The sequence below is a fragment of the Anabrus simplex genome, chromosome 7, assembly GCF_040414725.1.
Source record: "Anabrus simplex isolate iqAnaSimp1 chromosome 7, ASM4041472v1, whole genome shotgun sequence".
Classification (NCBI taxonomy): domain Eukaryota; kingdom Metazoa; phylum Arthropoda; class Insecta; order Orthoptera; family Tettigoniidae; genus Anabrus; species Anabrus simplex.
Genome location: NC_090271.1, coordinates 136947038 through 136965396, shown reverse-complemented (window position 1 = coordinate 136965396; position 18359 = coordinate 136947038). Strand labels below are relative to the sequence as shown.

The 18359-nt window shown below is 39.6% G+C and overlaps 1 protein-coding gene across 1 annotated transcript in view; it reads left to right on the top strand.

The window, feature by feature from the left end:
- Positions 1-18359, top strand: part of LOC136877360 (propionyl-CoA carboxylase beta chain, mitochondrial) — a 200226-nt gene that overhangs the window by 119013 nt on the left and 62854 nt on the right. The window contains exon 6 of the mRNA XM_067151334.2: positions 2893-3080. Coding sequence (XP_067007435.2) covers positions 2893-3080 — 188 coding nt within the window. The remainder of the gene's footprint in view (positions 1-2892; positions 3081-18359) is intronic.

The following is an 18359-nucleotide window of genomic DNA, read 5'->3' as shown; positions in this document are numbered from 1 at the left end:
CTTCTTCTGCTTTACTGTCGTAATCATCCAGGTCCTTCTTCTTCTGACGCAGAATATTTTCTACGTAGACTGCCACCTGGTCCCAAGATTCTTGACTTTGTAGCATTACTGACATGATCCCTCCTGGCGTCAATTCTCCCTGCATAACTTCTAAGCATCTTCTTTGTGGCAGCCAATGAACACACACAAAGAAAGTATGTAATACGTCATCGATATCACTGCAGTATATGCACACCGGACTGGTTGCTAGCCCTAGCCTATGAAGAAATTTTCGGAAGTATCCATGACCTGTCAAGAACTGTGTGAGATAGTAGTTCACTTCACCATGATTTCAGCCAACCCATACGCCCAGAGAAGGTATCAGTCTTTTCGTCCATTTCCCTCTAGAGTTATCTTCCCATCTTGTTTGCCATCGTTGCATTCTGCCACTAAGAGCCAAAGCCTTTTCCCTTTTCCTTCCTAGCTCTTCTTGTGTGAGCCAAATTTCTTGTCTTTCGAAGGCCAGCAAGTCAATAGGAGCTACTGCTGCTACTACTAGAATCGCAGGTTCTGATACTGTGCGATATGCGCAAGCAATTCGTAAAGCTGCTCTCCGTTGTACAGCCACAATTCTTGTCCGATATTTCACAATTTTTAACGATTCAGCCCAAATTTCCAAACCGTATAGCAGTATCGATTGAACAGTCGACATGAGAAGCTACCTTTTACTAGATCTCGGCCCCTTGATATTTCCCATGAGTCTGTTCAGTGCAGTCGTGGTTTTCGCTGCCTTATCTGTTACGCGTTGGATGTGGTCCCAATATGTAAGCTTAGTATCAAGCGTTACACCAAGATATTTTGTGCTCCTAGTTGTTTCGATGGCTATCTGCCCGATCTGCATCGGTACAACAGTATTAATCCTTTTCTTCGTCAGGAGGACAATTTCTGTTTTATAATCTGCGAGTTCTAACTTGTGATTTATCATCCATTCTTTGACCTGTCGCATCATCTGATTCAATTTAAATTGAGCCAGCTCTAGGTTATGGGTTACTATCACTGCAGCCACATCATCAGCATAACCCACAAGTTTTACATCTTCTGGCATCTCCAGCCGTAACAAACCATCATACATGATATTCCAAAGGTGTGGTCCAAGAATTGATCCTTGTGCTGCCCTAGCTGTGAGCCGTTTTCTTCTCTGACCATCTTCCGTGTCGTATAACAATGAACGGTCTTTCAAATAGTGTCGCAATATATACATGAGATATTCTGGTAGCTTGAAAGTTTCTTGTAGAGCTTCCAAAATATCACTCCATCTTGCCGAGTTGAAAGCATTTTTAACATCTAGAGTCACAAGAAGCGTCAGCTTTCTAGAGTAATGATTACCCATTTGAGCTCGTTCTGCTGTCTTCATCACTTTCTTCACAGCATCTAGCGTTGAGTGACCTCTGCGAAATCCATGTTGTTGGTCAGATAGGTCGCCAGCTAATTGGACTGCTGCTAGTATTCTCGGTTGTAGTAGCTTCTCTAACCTTTTCCGGCGGTGTCCAGCATACATAGAGGTCTGTAACCCCCAGTTTTCCCTTTACTGATCAGAACCAATCTAGCTATCTTCCAACGAAAGCTGAAAATTCCCGCTTCCAAACAATGATTATACATTCTCAAGAGCAGTTGAGGACATAATTTGACTGCCACCTTCAGTACTTCTGCTGGAATACCATCTGGTCCAGGGGCTTTCTTATTTCTAAAGGAATTAATTGCTGTTATCAATTCTTCAGTTGTAAAAGGTGGTACATTATTTAGTTCTTTCTTGGCCTCAACATCAATCCTCTCTGCATGATCAGGGAATAGTGTGTGTACTATTTCTTCCATGGTGCGTGGATCCATGATAGGGCTTAGTAACATCCCGAATTTCTTCATAACAATTTTATACCCTAATCCCAATGGATTTTCATCCACTTCCTTAGACATTTTCCACCACTTGTCGGCTTTACTCTTTTTAATTGTATTTTACAGTCTTTTCTTCATAGTCTTATACTCTACTGAGAGAGCTTCATCGTTATGTCGTGCTCTTTGTGTCCTTTGTCTGAGTCGCAGGCATTGTTTCCTCAGCTCAGCAATTTCTTCATTCCCCCAATATGCTGGACGCTTGCCTTTCCATTGTTTGATTCTTGTCATTGATGCGTCACATGCTTGCTGAAGGAGTCTCATGGTGTGTTCCACGCATTTATTAGCAATTATGATTCTTTTGCCTCTGTGACATGTATCCGAAATACAGTCCATTCCATTCTGTATTACTTCATGAAATTTTTCTCTATCCATAGTGGCTATGTTCCATCTTTCTGGCTTGCGCGTGGTAATCCTTAGATGCGGAGTCTCTTGAAGTACACGAAAAGTGATATACTGATGATCGCTTCCAGTATATTCTTCAATTACTCGCCATTCAGTTATCCTAGACGCAATGTCTTCAGAAGCAAAGGTTACATCTGGTATAGTTCCCTGACACCCTGGTCTCCGAAAGGTTGTCACATTACCAACATTGATAACCATTAATCCCAATCTGGCGACCATCTCCATAGTAATAATAATAGTAGTAGTAATAATAATAATAATAGAGAGTAAAAGTGAATGAGAGATAAATTCTGAATTTTCAGCTTCTGTATAATCATGTAAAGTATTTTCAGTTAGAGATTGGTTTTTAGCCTTATAGATAGATAGATAGATAGATAGATAGATAGATAGATAGATAGATAGATAGATAGATAGATAGATAGATAGATAGATAGATAGATAGATATCAGTACACCCACATGTTTCCCCTCCAAAAAAATAGATCAGATTAGAGTTGTGTAGCCTTCCAAACTTGTTCAACTTCTCAGAATTAAGAATTTAAACAGATGTTCTGTTTTTCAGTCTGTAACAAATGAAGATGTGAGCCAGGAAGAATTGGGTGGAGCTAAAACTCATACCACGATATCTGGCGTTGCACATAATGCCTTTCACAATGATGTTGATGCTCTTCTTCAGCTGCGTGATTTTATGGGATTCCTACCTCTCTCTAATAAGGATGTGACACCTATCAGAATGTGTGACGACCCGTGGTATGTATTTTTCTCTTTTATAGCATAAGTAATTAAGCTAGGAGGCCAATAAGCATTGAAAGCTCAACTTCATAATTATCTCTGAATGTTAAAAACTGTTTCCCAAATGATAACACAAATCATGATCAAGAGTGTTTGTTGTTAGTCTGTTGACTCCCTTTCCCTCCTTGTTCACATTGACTAGATTCAAACTTGTAATAGAAAAAAGGCAATCCCCAAGTGAGGTGGCTAAGTGGTGCAATTCATATAGCTGTAAGTTTGCATTTGAGAGATGATGGGTTCGATGTCCACTGGGGGGAGGTCCATAATTCCCATTTTCACATCAGACAAATGCTGGGCTGGTAAGGCCACAGCCACTACTTCCCAATCCTAGCTCTTAGGCCTGGTTTCATCAACACATGTTAGTACTTAACAAGGTGTTAAATCATTTTAACATACAATTTAAGAAAATTTGCGTTTCATCAACAACTGTTAACATTAACAAATGTTAAACTGTGTATTAAAGTTAATATCAGCCATTTCCAATGTTAAATGGCTAACATTAGCATTTAGCAAACTGTTCCAAAATGGCTGCTGTGAATCTCGCTTTCGATGCGGAATTGCTCTATTTAGATCTTTTACAAAACAATCCTGATCGAAGAAGAGTTCAGCGATGTAATGACTTTTAAAAATTTGACGGATGCGGAATTTCTTCATAGATACAGGTTATCGAAAATAGTCGTTGCTAAGATTGTTGATGAAATTTGAGTGAGGTTAGAATATCCTACGAAGAGAAACTTAACCTCTTTCTCCAATGTTGCAGGTACTGATAATATTACGATTTTTTGCTACTGGTTATTTTCACATAATGGTCGGAGACAATGCTGGAATTTCTAAAGCCACTGTTAGTAGAGTTGTTTGTTAGTAGGGTTTCAATGGGGTAAACAGATACATTTTTTTAGTGGGTATCCGCTGTCACCTAACAAGATCACTTCGTCAATTGTCCCACTTCAAACTGTGCTCCAATATGGGAGTTATTAAATATTGTATTGTCGTGTGCAGAACCAGACCACCTAGCAAGTATATCCCTGATTTGGAGGTTAGGCTCACTAATCACCTGAACATTAACATTAACAGAGAAATGTCCCTTTCGATTACGATATATTTCGGCCCAATTGCCTCCAGGTGATTGGATTCTTACATGTGTGCAATCTATTGCACGTAGAACAAACACCAGAAAAACGGCTTATTTCATAGAAGTCGCGGATAATTTGCTGACGCTCTTCTACTAAAAGGAATGTTATACACCTCCTTCTCATGGATGCTATTGCTGCAGACACTCGACAAACAACTCTATTAACAGTGGCTTTAGAAATTCCAGCATTGTTTCCGGCCATTATGTGAAAATAACCAGTAGCAAAAACTCGTAATATTATCAGTACCTGCAACATTGGAGAAAGAGGTAAGTTTCTCTTCGTAGGATATTCTAACCTCACTTGAATTTCGTCAACAACCTTAGCAACACTGTTTTCGATAACCTGTATCTATGAAGAAATTTCGGATCCGTCAAATTTTTAAAGTCATTACGTCGCTGAACTCTTCTTCAATCAGGATTGTTTTGTAAAAGATCTAAATAGAGCAATTCAGCCTCGAAAGCCAGATTCACAGCAGCCATTTTGGAACAGGTTGCTAAATGCTAATGTTAGCCATTTAACATTGGAAATGGCTGATGTTAACTTTAATACGCAGTTTAACATTTGTTAATGTTAACATTTGTTGATGAAACGCAAATTTTCTTAAATCGTATGTTAAAATGATTTAACACCTTGTTAAGCACTAACATGTGTTGATGAAACCGGGCCTTAGTGTTCTGTATTCTGAGTTCTGGCTTTCCTTGTGCTCAGATGGCTAGAATTATTCAATACACTAGTGGTCCTTAAACCATTGCAGTAAGATGATTTCATAAGGACTAAGTATAAGGAAAGGGCTTTTGTTCAGGAATTCTATGACTTGTTTGAAATTTTTCAGAGTTGACATAAAAAAATTTCAGAGTTGACATTAATGTTTAGAGAATTAGATACTCTGTGACACACTATATTATAACAGAGAAATAAAGAGATTGAGAAGGAGATGCAGGTTATAAAGAAATATAGTTAGAAATGGTTGTGGAAGTAATAAGAGGAAATTGAATTTAGCAAACATAATTGCCAGTCATGTGAATACCGAGCTTTATAGCTGCAGTCGCTTAAGTGCGGCCAGTATCCAGTATGCGGGAGATCGTGGGTTCGAACCCCACAGTCGGCAGCCCTGAAAATGGTTTTCCGTGGTTTCCCATTTTCACACCAGGCAAATGCTGGGGCTGTACCTTAATTAAGGCCACGGCCGCTTCCTTCCCACTCCTAGCCCTTCCCTGTCCCATCGTCACCATAAAACCTATCTGTGTCGGTGCGACGTAAAGCAACTTGCAAAAAAAAAAAAAGTCATGTGAATTTTAGGGAAAAATGGAACGTTATGCATAAGTACTTTAAGGCAGAAATAGGTTTCAGCCAGGATTTAACAGGGATCATTAATGAAGAAGGAGAGTACCATAATAGCTCACATATAACTCGCACGTTTTGGACAAAAAATAAGTGTGAACATTTTCAGTGCACGATATATGCTGGAATTTGTGTGCAAAAGATCGTATTCCAGAAGAAAAAAAAATCATAAAATTTGCATTAGGATATTGAAACAAGACAATTGGCATTCTTACCCCATTCATTGTCACTGCCTTCAGTCTCCGAGCTATTCTCGCATGCATCATTCTGTTACAAGTCGTCCATTTCATGACCATATTGATGAGTATAATCAAGTTAATATAAAGAACCACCTAATCGATACTTTATTTTTTGCCTCAGGCAAAATTGAATATATATTAACACTTACAGAACATGTTTCGAACACTTAGTGGTCATCTTCAGCTGTATAAAGAAAAAACTAAGATGACAAAAACATTAGGATAATAAGCACAAGTAATACTCTTAGATTATAATGAAAAAAATTGCTGTGTTGACTGTTTGGTAAAAGTTCTTTGGTGACTCCTTTGTTATAAAATGGCGGTAACCTGATCAGGACATCTTGCCTCTCGTTCTTATTTGGAAAAGATGTTTATTCTGCGCTGTCTTTGAGTGCGATCTAGTGTAGTATCGATGTGACACATTCTGACAGTTCGTGCAATACTCTGGAGAGAAGGGAAGTAGAGTTCTGTCGTCATCTAATATATCAAGTGAGGGAGGAGGAAGATTAGGCTGAGCTTCTGCGATGTCGTGTTTGAATATATCTCTTGTCCATCTTGTCTGTTTCCTGTCTAACCATTCCAAGTATTTATTGATATGCTCGTATAAGATGTTTTTTTGCTCGTTGTTTTCGTTAAGATTCTGTTCACCGTTTTGAAGTTTACATTCATCTCTTGTTGACGAAGAAATTGAATGTTTCCTCATAAATAGTGATTCTGGAGAGCTATATTTTGATACTGAAGATGGAGAATGTCTAAGTGGCGATATTGAACTACAAGAAAGTGCGAGACAAAGTAGTAATGATGAATCTCCTGCGGAATTGTCACCCCTTCCTGAAATAAATTATGTTTTCCCCAAATGTAAATGATTTTGATAATACCAGTTCTTGGATCAATAATTGTATACCCATATTTCAGTAATAGTATCACCGAGCGGAGCAGCGACACATATTAACATGCTACGTCTATGGAGCCAAGCTCTGCACTCAGCAGACGAGTGGGTTCGAACCCCAACGTCAGCTGTCCTGAGAATTTTGTTTGTTTGTTTGTTTTTTTCCCTTTTGCAGTCCCAAGCAAATGTCGGGACAGTTCCTATTCATAAACCACAGCCGATTCCTTCCACGTCCTTACCCAGTTTCATTCACCACATTCATTTCATATTCATTATCTTCTCAATTGAGGTTTGCACCAGGAAGGGCATCCGGTCGTAAAAATATGGTGTAAAATATAATCTCACTTCATCCCCAACCCCGTATTGGATTGCGGGGCTAAGGGGACGATATGCATTCCATTAATAGTATCAGTAAATAGGTATCTGGGAAAGTGCTTCCTTCTTTTAAAAAAACCCGGCCCAGAGGGCTCGCCTAGTCATCAAAACTCGGCAGTGAAAAGGTTAATAGCATTACCTTGGAGGATATTGACGCCATTCTATCGTGAACGGTCCATATGCTATTTGAGATGGACAGCTTTGCTGAATAACCCTTTATATCCCAGTAATCAGACATCTGTAAAACATGAACGGGGCCGATGACCTTCGATGTTAGGCCCCTTAAAACAACAAGCAAGCAAAACATGAATGAGATAATGTAATATCGTAACCAATTCTTAGAAGTTATGTTGTAGAATTATGTTTCACTGCATTATAAGAAGCGTAATATAGCTTATATATGGACAACAACTACAGCTAATAATGTATTAGGTTAGTCTTTTGTGTATTTTCTTATGATTTATCATAACAACACAGGTAATAATTATTATGTTCACAATCAGTTGTTCTTCCATCTCGAATAGTAAACAACTCCTTGAACTGAAATCAAAGAGTTTGATAGGAATAATTTCTCCACCCAAAGTTAATCCTAGTTCAGTGCGAATTGATCTCAGATTAATGTTTATACAACAAAAATGTCCCAGTTTAGCGTGAACCGAGATCAATTTCATCTCTGATCGATGATGATTATGATGCTTGTTGTTTAAAGGGACCTAACATCTGAGGTCATCGGCCCCCATCTCTGATCTAAGATCAAACGGTTTATGCAACCGGCCATATGACAACGTAAAAAATTAATGCGAGTTATGTGCGGGGATTATTTTCCCTGCAATTTCAAATGTTGTTGTTGATGATGATGATGATGATGATGATGATGATGATGCGTGTTGTTTAAAGGGGCCTAACATTGAGGTCATTGGCCCCTATGGTATGAAATGAGACAAAATGCAATTTAAAAGTACAAAATTCATCCACTGACCAGAATTCAAAACGTGATGATGAAGAATGAATTGATGAATATGAATTTAAAACAATTAGTGGATCTGACCCGCTGTGCCTCACAATTCCAGAAACAATATTACTGACCAAGGGACTGCTTCCAAAGCACAATCCTGAATCGATGATGCTTGTCTAAAAGGGTCCAATAGCCATATCAGCGGTCCCTCATAATGGCACTTATCGCTAGTAAAGCAGAACCATAGTACTTCTCAAGTTGCGGTACTAATCAAAGGTAGTGTAAACTCACGGTGTTCCAAACATTATGATATTACTCACAAGTATTGTACATCATACAGGTAACGCAGACCTCTGGTGTTTCTCACATAATGTCACCACTCATAGGCAACGCAAACCCACAGTGTTCCCCACGTAGGTGTACTAATCACAGGCGCCGGTATTCCCGTGGTGTTCCTCACATAGTGGGTACTAAACATAGGCAATGAAGACCCACGGTGTCGCTCGTATTGTGTTACTAACCAGAGGCAACGCCCTGACCCGTGGTGTTGCTCATAAGGGTATGACTCACGGGTACTGGAAACCCACAGTGAACCCAGCTGGACTGCTACGAATCACAAAACTATTGAGCACCTAACAGAGTGGTGCTACTCGCATGTAAAAGCGACCCATGGTGTTCCCCGCGTGATGGTACTAATTACAAATAATTTCATGGTTCTGAGCCAATCATCCCTTGGTTGCTCCTTTTAGTCTCCTCTTACGACAGGCAGGGGATACCGTGAGTGTATTCTTCATCTGTGTCCCCCACCCACAGGGGGTAGTGTGTTTGGTCAGCGAGAGGTATTTTATTTCCCTCAAGTTCGCCAGCAAGCCGGTTAGGACCCCCCTTCCCCCATCCGCCACCTGGGACGCGCCACGTGGGAGTATCACCTCTCCCCCTGCTACGCCAACGTAGTAGGTACGTGTATTTCAAATGTTAAGAATGGGGTGCAAGATATTCGTGGTGGTTCAACACAACTAAGGTTAAGTTATTAGGAGATTCCCACCTTCTAATACTTGTCAATTTCTTATAATAGTTTTATTGTTTACATGACATAATCCAGCTTAATCTCTAGGTGTATACTAAATAGGACATGTTTCGTTCCAATTATGGAACATCTTCAGCTAAAAGATTTGACAAAATGGCAAGACAATTAAAACACATGTAATAATTATGGTGAAAAAATAAAATGTTCATTCATGTTGGGTTAAAATTTCCAACAAGTCAATGTCCAAGTGACGAAGTAAAATCAGCATAAGTAGTCTTCTTTATGCTGGAAACATGTATGCTTGTTAATCTTGAAGATAAAATTAGTGATATAAAAGATTTTCTTAAAATATAGTTGTCGGGGGAACTCTTGAGAAATAACCGTAGTTGAAGTTTAGACTGATAAAATTAGTCCGAAACAAGAAGAAATTAAGTAAAGAGGGAGATATTTTAAAAGAGAAAACCTTGTAATAATGTATGTAAGTGAGGATAAAAAGATAATGGAATTGTTTACCTTATAGTCGATCGTGTCGTATTTAGCGTCCTCCCTTATGCCGTGCCGCCAACTGCGCGCATGCTCTCTCTCTCTCTCTCTCTCTCTCTCTCTCTCATATGGATGGGGTTTTGTTTCTGATCAATTTCAATATAAACGTTTTCAAAAATATTCATTAATTTACCTTTGTTTAACGTTCACAGAATGGTCAAGTCCCTTTCTATTGTAGTAAAATTGTGTTTATATTCAGTCATATGAAGACTCATGGCCGAGTAGTTCATATGTTTTTCAGCATTAACATGTTCTTGGTATCTTACTAAGAAATTACGTCCTGTTTGCCCAATGTATGAATTGGCACAATTTGAACATTTAAGCCTATATAGCCCTGAATTTAAATACAGTATTTGTTATTACTTGCAATGCTTTGGTGATTGAAAATTAAACGTTGATTGTTATTATTGGTGCGAAAAGCAAATTTAAAATTAAGTTTCTTAAAAATATTAGTGATCTGATGAATGTTCCCATTGTTGTTGTTTGAGTCATCAGTTCATAGACTGGTTTGATGCAGCTTCCATGCCACCCTATCCCGTGCTAACCTTTTCATTTCTACGTAACTATTGCATCCTACATCTGCTCTAATCTGCTTGTCATATTCATACCTTGGTCTACCCCTACCATTCTTACCACCTACACTTCCTTCAAAAACCAACTGAACAAGTCCTGGGTGTCTTAAGATGTGTCCTATCATTCTATCTCTTCTTCTCGTCAAATTTAGCCAAATCGATCTCCTCTCACCAATTCGATTCAGTATCTCTTCATTCGTGATTCGATCTATCCATCTCACCTTCAGCATTCTTTTGTAACACCACATTTCAAAAGCTTCTATTCTCTTTCTTTCTGAGCTAGTTATCATCCATGTTTCACTTCCATACAATGCCACGCTCCACACGAAAGTCTTCAAAAACATCTTTCTAATTCCGATATCAATGTTTGAAGTGAGCAAATTTCTTTTCTTAAGAAAGCTCTTCCTTGCTTGTGCTAGTCTGCACTTTATGTCCTCCTTACTTCTGCCATCGTTAGTTATTTTACTACCCAAGTAACAATATTCATCTACTTCCTTTAAGACTTCATTTCCTAATCTAATATTTCCTACATCACCTGCCTTCATTCGAATGCACTCCATTACTTTTGTTTTGGACTTATTTATTTTCACCTTGTACTCCTTATCCAAGACTTCATCCATACCATTCAGCAACTTCTCGAGATCTTCTGCAGTTGAAATAATAACATTAAGTTATTTATTAGACCACCTAATCAATACAAAATCGTCTTGGATGATCAACATAAATTTGTTAGCTAATAGTGGTACATGTTTTGCCTTCCCTGAAAGCATCATCAGCCATAGTCTTAACCTTAAATTAAAAATAAGCGTCTAAATAACATGTAGTAATGAAATGAATTTTAAACTCTTGAAGAGATTTGAAGTAAAATAACATTAAAAATAACAATGATGGTTTGATAATACAATGTGATGAGATATAATAGTGGAAGTATTAACAAAATTAACATTAGAAGGCTGCTAAAATAAGTACAATGGATAAAACAACAGATTGTTATACAACAAATAGTAAGATTGCATAAAAGTAAAGTTGATAGTCTGGCGGTTATAATTAGACGATGGCGAAAAATCGTATATAATCAAAGTAAAGAAGAGACAATAAAAGTCAAAGTTAGTCAAGAGATCCGAAGTTAATCATGATCTTGAAGATAAAAGACGAAAGTCAGATGCATATGGTGAAGTTGTAGAACACGTTGAGGATATGAAGTTGGTGAATAGAAGTTGAAGAACAGTTTCAAATAGGATCACTATGGACCATCTCAAAATTTGAAGTGATGTTCAAATGTTGTAAATTGTGAGTTTGTAGATATTCTAGTTGAAAAAGCATATAAAAGTGGAATCATTTGACGGTGACAAAGATAGCTTGTAACATTATGAGTTAGAAGTATTTGCAACAGTAGACTTCTTGCTACGTGTGTTATAACTGAAGTTTTACATGTAATCAAATCAACTGTTTACCAAGATCTTAGCTTGAGTACGGGTGCTCATTCGGTTATACTATTTGGCATCGTACATTTTTATATACGTACTTGGCTTCCCGCAGCCGTGACAGGTTCTGGACCTTCGAAACGTTCTCCACTCTGCTTTGGTGTTTGGCCGCAGTGCGTGACCTTGAGTGTGCCACGTAGTCACCGGGAGCTGGCGGCTTTCATCTACAGATCTGTTCGTCTGCGAATTCAAGCCTTTTTGATCTTCGCAAGTTGATTGTTAATGTTGTGACTTTGTGCAGAACAGAATGTGATGTCGTGTCTTTGTGCCTAACAGTGAAAAACTGACCTCCAACATTCTTAAACATTTTACATGTTTTTTATGGCTGATGATGACCTAGACTAAGGTCGAAACCGGTCCCATTTAAATAGAAATGTGATTGCTACGTTTCTTTCTTTTGAGTATTGAATAGGTTGAACCTCCAGTTATTTAATTTTTAACATCTTCTGCAGTCTCAAATAAAATAACAATATCATTGGCAAATCTCAAGGTTTTGATTTCCTCTCCTTGGACTAAGATTCCCTTTCCAAATTTCTCTTTGATTTCCTTTACTGCCTGTTCTGTGTAAACATTGAAAAGCAAAGGGGACAAACTGCAGCCTTGCCTCACTCCTTTCTGGATTGCTGCTTCTTTTTCAAAGCCCTCGATTCTTATCACTGCAGACTGATTTTTATACAGATTGTAGATAATTCTTCGTTCTCGGTATCTGATCCCTATCATCTTCAGAATCATAAATAGCTTGGTCCAATCAACATTATCGAATGCCTTTTCTAGATCTACGAATGCCATGTACGTGGGCTTGTCCTTCTTGATTCGATCCTCTAAGATCAGACGTAGAGTCAGGATTGCTTCACGTGTTCCTACATTTCTTCTGAAGCCAAATTGATCTTCTCCCAACTCAGCCTCAATTTGTTTTTCCATTCTTCTGTAAATAACATACATACATACATACATTATCATTATAGACTGTTATGCCTTTCAGCGTTCAGTCTGCAAGCCTCTGAGAATTTACTAAACGTTGCCACAATCCTCGATTTGCAACTAGTCTTGTGGCCTCATTTAGTTCTATACCTCTTATCTTTAAATCGTTAGAAACAGAGTCTAACCATCGTCGTCTTGGTCTCCCTCTACTTCTCTTACCCTCCATAACAGAGTCCATTATTCTCCTAGGTAACCTATCCTCCTCCATTCGCCTCACATGACCCTACCACTGAAGCCGGTTTATGCGTACAGCTTCATCCATCGAGTTCATTCCTAAATTAGCCTTTATCTCCTCATTCCGAGTTCCCTCCTGCCATTGTTCCCACCTGCTTCTACCAGCAATCATTCTTGCTACTTTCATGTCTGTTACTTCTAACTTATGAGTAAGATATCCTGAGTCCACCCAGCTTTCGCTCCCATAAAGCAAAGTTGGTCTGAAAACAGACTGATGTAAAGATAGTTTCGTCTGGGAGCTGACTTCCTTCTTACAGAATACTGCTGATCGCAACTGCGAGCTCACTGCATTAGCTTTACTACACCTTGATTCAATCTCACTTACTATATTACCATCCTGGGAAAACACACAACCTAAATACTGGAAATTATCGACCTGTTCTAGCTTTGTATCACCAATCTGACATTCAGTTCTGTTGGATTTCTTACCTACTGACATCAATTTAGTCTTCGAGAGGCTAATTTTCATACCATACTCATTGCACCTATTTTCAAGTTCCAAGATGTTAGACTGCAGGCTTTCGGCACAGTCTGCCATTAAGACCAAGTCGTCAGCATAGGCCAGGCTGCTTACTACATTTCCATCTAACTGAATCCCCCCCTGCCATTTTATACCTTTCAGCATATGATCCATGTAAACTACAAACAGCAAAGGTGAAAGATTACAGCCTTGTCTAACTCCTGTAAGTACCCTGAACCAAGAACTCATTCTACCATCAAGTCTCACTGAAGCCCAATTGTCAACATAAATGCCTTTGATTGATTTTAATAATCTACCTTTAATTCCATAGTCCCCCAGTATAGCGAACATCTTTTCCCTCAGTACCCTGTCATATGCTTTCTCTAGATCTACGAAACATAAACACAACTGCCTATTCCTCTCGTAGCATTTTTCAATTACCTGGCGCATACTGAAAATCTGATCCTGACAGCCTCTCTGTGGTCTGAAACCACACTGGTTTTCATCCAACTTCCTCTCAACGACTGATCGCACGCTCCCTTCCAAGATGCCTGTGAATACTTTGCCTGGTATACTAATCAATGAGATACCTCGATAGTTGTTGCAATCCTTCCTGTTCCCTTGCTTATAGATAGGTGCAATTACTGCTTTTGTCCAATCTGAAGGTACCTTACCAACACTCCACGCTAATTTGACTACTCTATGAAGCCATTTCATCCCTGCCTTCCCACTATACTTCACCATTTCAGGTCTAATTTCATCTATTCCTGCTGCCTTATGACAATAGAGTTTATTTACTATCCTTTCCACTTCCTCAAGTATAATTTCACCAACATCCTTTTCCTCCTCCCCATGAGCTTGGCTGTTTGCAACACCACCATGATGATTTCCTTTTACATTGAGAAGATGTTCAAAATATTCCCTCCACCTCTCCAGTGATTCCCTTTGATCTATTATGAGTTCACCTGAATTACTCAAAACACTGTTCATTTCCTTTTTCCCTCCCTTCCTAAGATTCTTTATTACTGTCCAGAAAGGTTTCCCTGCTGCTTGACCTAGCCTTTCCAGGTTATTGCCAAAATCTTCCCATGACTTCTTTTTGGATTCAACAACTATTTGTTTCACTCTGTTCTTTCATCTACGTACAAATCCCTGTCTGCCACGGCCCTTGTTTGGAGTCATTTCTGATAAGCCTTCTTTTTACGTTTACAAGCTGCTCTCACTTTATCATTCCACCAAGATGTTCGCCTTTTCCCATCTTTACACACAGTTGTTCCTAGGCATTCCCTTGCTGTTTCTACTACAGCATCCCTGTATGCCACCCATTCACTTTCTATATCCTGAACCTGCTTACTGTCTACTGTTCGAAACTTCTCACTAATCATATCCATGTACTTCTGTCTAATTTCCTCGTCCTGGAGATTTTCTACCCTTATTCGTTTGCAGACAGATTTCACTTTCTCTACCCTAGGCCTAGAGATACTTAGTTCACTACAGATCAGATAATGGTCTGTATCATCGAAAAATCCCCGAAAAACTTGTACATTCCTAAAAGATTTCCTGAATTCAAAGTCTGTTAAGATATAGTCTATTATGGATCTGGTACCCCTACCTCCCATGTGTAGCGGTGAATAGCCTTATGCTTGAAGAATGTATTCGTGACAGCTAAACCCATACTAGCACAGAAGTCCAGCAAACACTTCCCATTCCCATTAGCTTCCATATCTTCCCCATATTTACCAATCACCCTTTCGTATCCTTCAGTTCTATTCCCAACTCTCGCATTGAAATCGCCCATTAGCACTATTCTATCCTTGCTGTTGACCCTGACCACGATGTCACTCAATGCTTCATAAAACTTGTCAACTTCATCCTCATCTGCACCCTCACATGGTGAATACACGGGCACAATTCTTGTCCTAATCCCTCCCACTGACAAATCTACCCACATCATTCGCTCACTTACGTGCCTAACAGAAACTATGTTGCGTGCAATGGTATTCCTGATAAAGAGCCCTACCCCAGACTCTGCCCTTTCCTTTCTAACACCCGTCAAGTACACTTTATAATCTCCTATCTCTTCCTCCTTATCTCCCCTTACCCGAATATCACTTACTCCTAGCACATCCAGATGCATCCTCTTTGCTGACTCAGCAAGTTCTACCTTCTTTCTTCCATAAGCCCCATTAATATTGATAGCTCCCCATCGAATTCCATTTCGTTCGCCAAGTTGTTTCCAAGGAGTCCCTCGCCTGTCAAATGGGAGTGGGACTCCATTACTCCCATAGGTCCGAGGCTTGCTTAAAGTGTTCTGAGCTCGGTAAATTCATGAAGCAGGATGCTGCCCTACTTGCACATAGTCCAAGTGAGGATCTCTCCTCTTAACGGGTTATGGACCACCGGTGAATTGTGTAGTCCTAGCCGCCTGAGCACAAGGAGGGCCACGACTCAGAATATGTCCGAGATGCCCACTCCCATTCCATAGCAACTGGTATCCCGACTCTCAGGACCACTTACTAGGCCACTCAGCCGTTGCCCATGGTTTACGAACTAGGACGTGACTACAGTAACCCACAAACATGAACCATAATACGTGTTAAAATTTTGCAGGCATGAGATACTAAACTAATGGTGCGGTAGTTTTCACACCTGTCAGCACCGGCTTTCTTGGGAGTAGGTATAACAACATTCTTCCGAAAATCGGATGGGACTTCTCCTGTTTCATACATCTTGCACACTAAATGAAATAACCTTACCATGCTGGTTTCTCCTAAGGCAGTCAGTAATTCAGAGGGAATGTCATCAATTCCAGGTGCCTTGTTCCTATTGAGGTCACTCACAGCTCTGTCAAACTCTGACCTCAAAATTGGGTCTCCCATTTCATCAGCATCAACAGCCTCTTCATGTTCCAGAACCAAATTATCTACATCTTTACCTTGATACAACTGTTGGATATGCTCCTGCCATCTTTCTGCTTTGTCTTCTTTCCCTAGAAGTGGCTTTCCATCTGAGCTCTTAATATTCATACACCTAGATTTCCTTTCTCCAAAGGTTTCCTTGATTTACCTGTATGCAGCATCTACCTTTCCCAGGACCATACAGCCTTCGGCATCCTTGCACTTCTCCTTCAGCCATTCTTCCTTAGCTACCTTGCACTTTCTATCCACTTGATTCTTTAATCGCTGTATTCTTCTCTGCCCTCTTCATTTCTAGCATTCTTGTATTTTCGTCATTCATCAATCAGGTCTAGTATCTCCTGAGTTATCCACTGGTTCTTAGTTGAACTTTTCTTCCTTCCTAACATTTCTTCAGCAGCCCTACTGACTTCATTTTTCATGACTCTTCACTCTTCCTCTATTGTGTTTCCTTCAGCCTTTTCATTTAGTCCTTGTGCAACATGTTCCTTGAAACAATCCCTCACACTATTTTCTTTCAACTTATCTAGATCCCATCTTTTTGCATTCTTTCCTTTCTTCAATTTCTTCAACTTCAGATGGCATTTCATGACCAACAAGTTGTGGTCAGAGTCCACGTCTGCTCCTGGGAAAGTTTTGCAATCCAACACCTGGTTTCTGAATCTCTGCCTAATCATAATGAAGTCTATTTGATACCTTCCAGTGTCTCCAGGTCTCATCCATGTATACCGCCGTCGTTTGTGGTGTTTGAACCAAGTATTGGCAAGGACTAAATTATGATCAGTGCAGAATTCAACCAGCCGACTTCCTCTGTCGTTTCTTTGTCCCAATCCATATTCTCCTACTGTACTACCTTCTCTTCCTTGGCCTACCACTGCATTCCAGTCTCCCATCACAATTAGATTCTCGTCACCTTTTACATTTTGTATTAAATCTTCTATCTCCTCATATATTCTTTCGATTTCTTCATCATCTGCTGAACTAGTAGGCATATAGACCTGCACAATTGTGGTGGGCATTGTTTTGGTGTCTATCTTGACAACAATAATTCTTTCACTATGCTGGTCGTAGTAGCTTACCCGCTGCCCTGTTTTCTTATTCATTATTAAACCAACGCCTGCATTTCCCCTGTTTGATTTTGTGTTGATAATTGGTAGTCGCCTGACCAAAAATCTTGTTCTTCCTGCCAACGTACTTCACTTATACCAACTACATCTAACTTTAGCCTATCCATCTCCCTTTTCAGATTCTCTAACCTACCACAACGATTCAAACTTCTAACATTCCACGCTCCGACTCGCAGAACGTCAGTATCCATCTTCCTGATGATCGCCCCCTCTCGTGTAGTCCCCACCCAGAGATCCGAATGGGGGACTAGTTTACCTCCGGAATATTTTACCCGGGAGGAAGCCATCATCAGTACATCATTCATACAGAGAGAGCTGCATGTCCTCGGGAGTTAGTTACGGCTGTAGTTTCCCGTTGCTTTCAGCCGTGTAGCAGTATCAACACAGCTAAGCCATGTTGAGTATTATTACAATTCCATATCAGTCGGTCATTGAGACTGCCGCCCTTGCAACTTCCGAAAGGCTGCTACCCCCCTTTCGATGAACCATTCGTTAGTCTGGTCTCTCAACAGATACCCATCCGATATGGTTGCACCTGCGGCTCGGCTATCTGCATCATTGGGACACGGAAGCCTCCCCACTGCGGCAAGGTCACATGGTTCGCAGAGGAGGATGTTCCCATTATTATAAGTAAAAGTGGCAAAGATTTTCTTTTTATATTCTTTTATCAGCTGCGTTTGAGGTTTATTCTTCATTTTATTTATGAATGTATCTATGTAGTGTTTTGTGTATCTGTTACTTATCGCTATTTTGTAAATGAGATTAATTTCCTTTTGGAGATCGTTTTTAGACAAGGGAAAGTTAAAGGGCCGATTGCAGAAACGATGCCTAGTTTTAAGCCTTAGACAACGTCTACCTAAATGACGTCTAAAACGAGCACGGTCTTCCATTGCATAAACAATGTTCAGTCGATGTTTAACTAGATATCGCTTAAAGTTTCAATATTGGTTCTAAAATGAAGA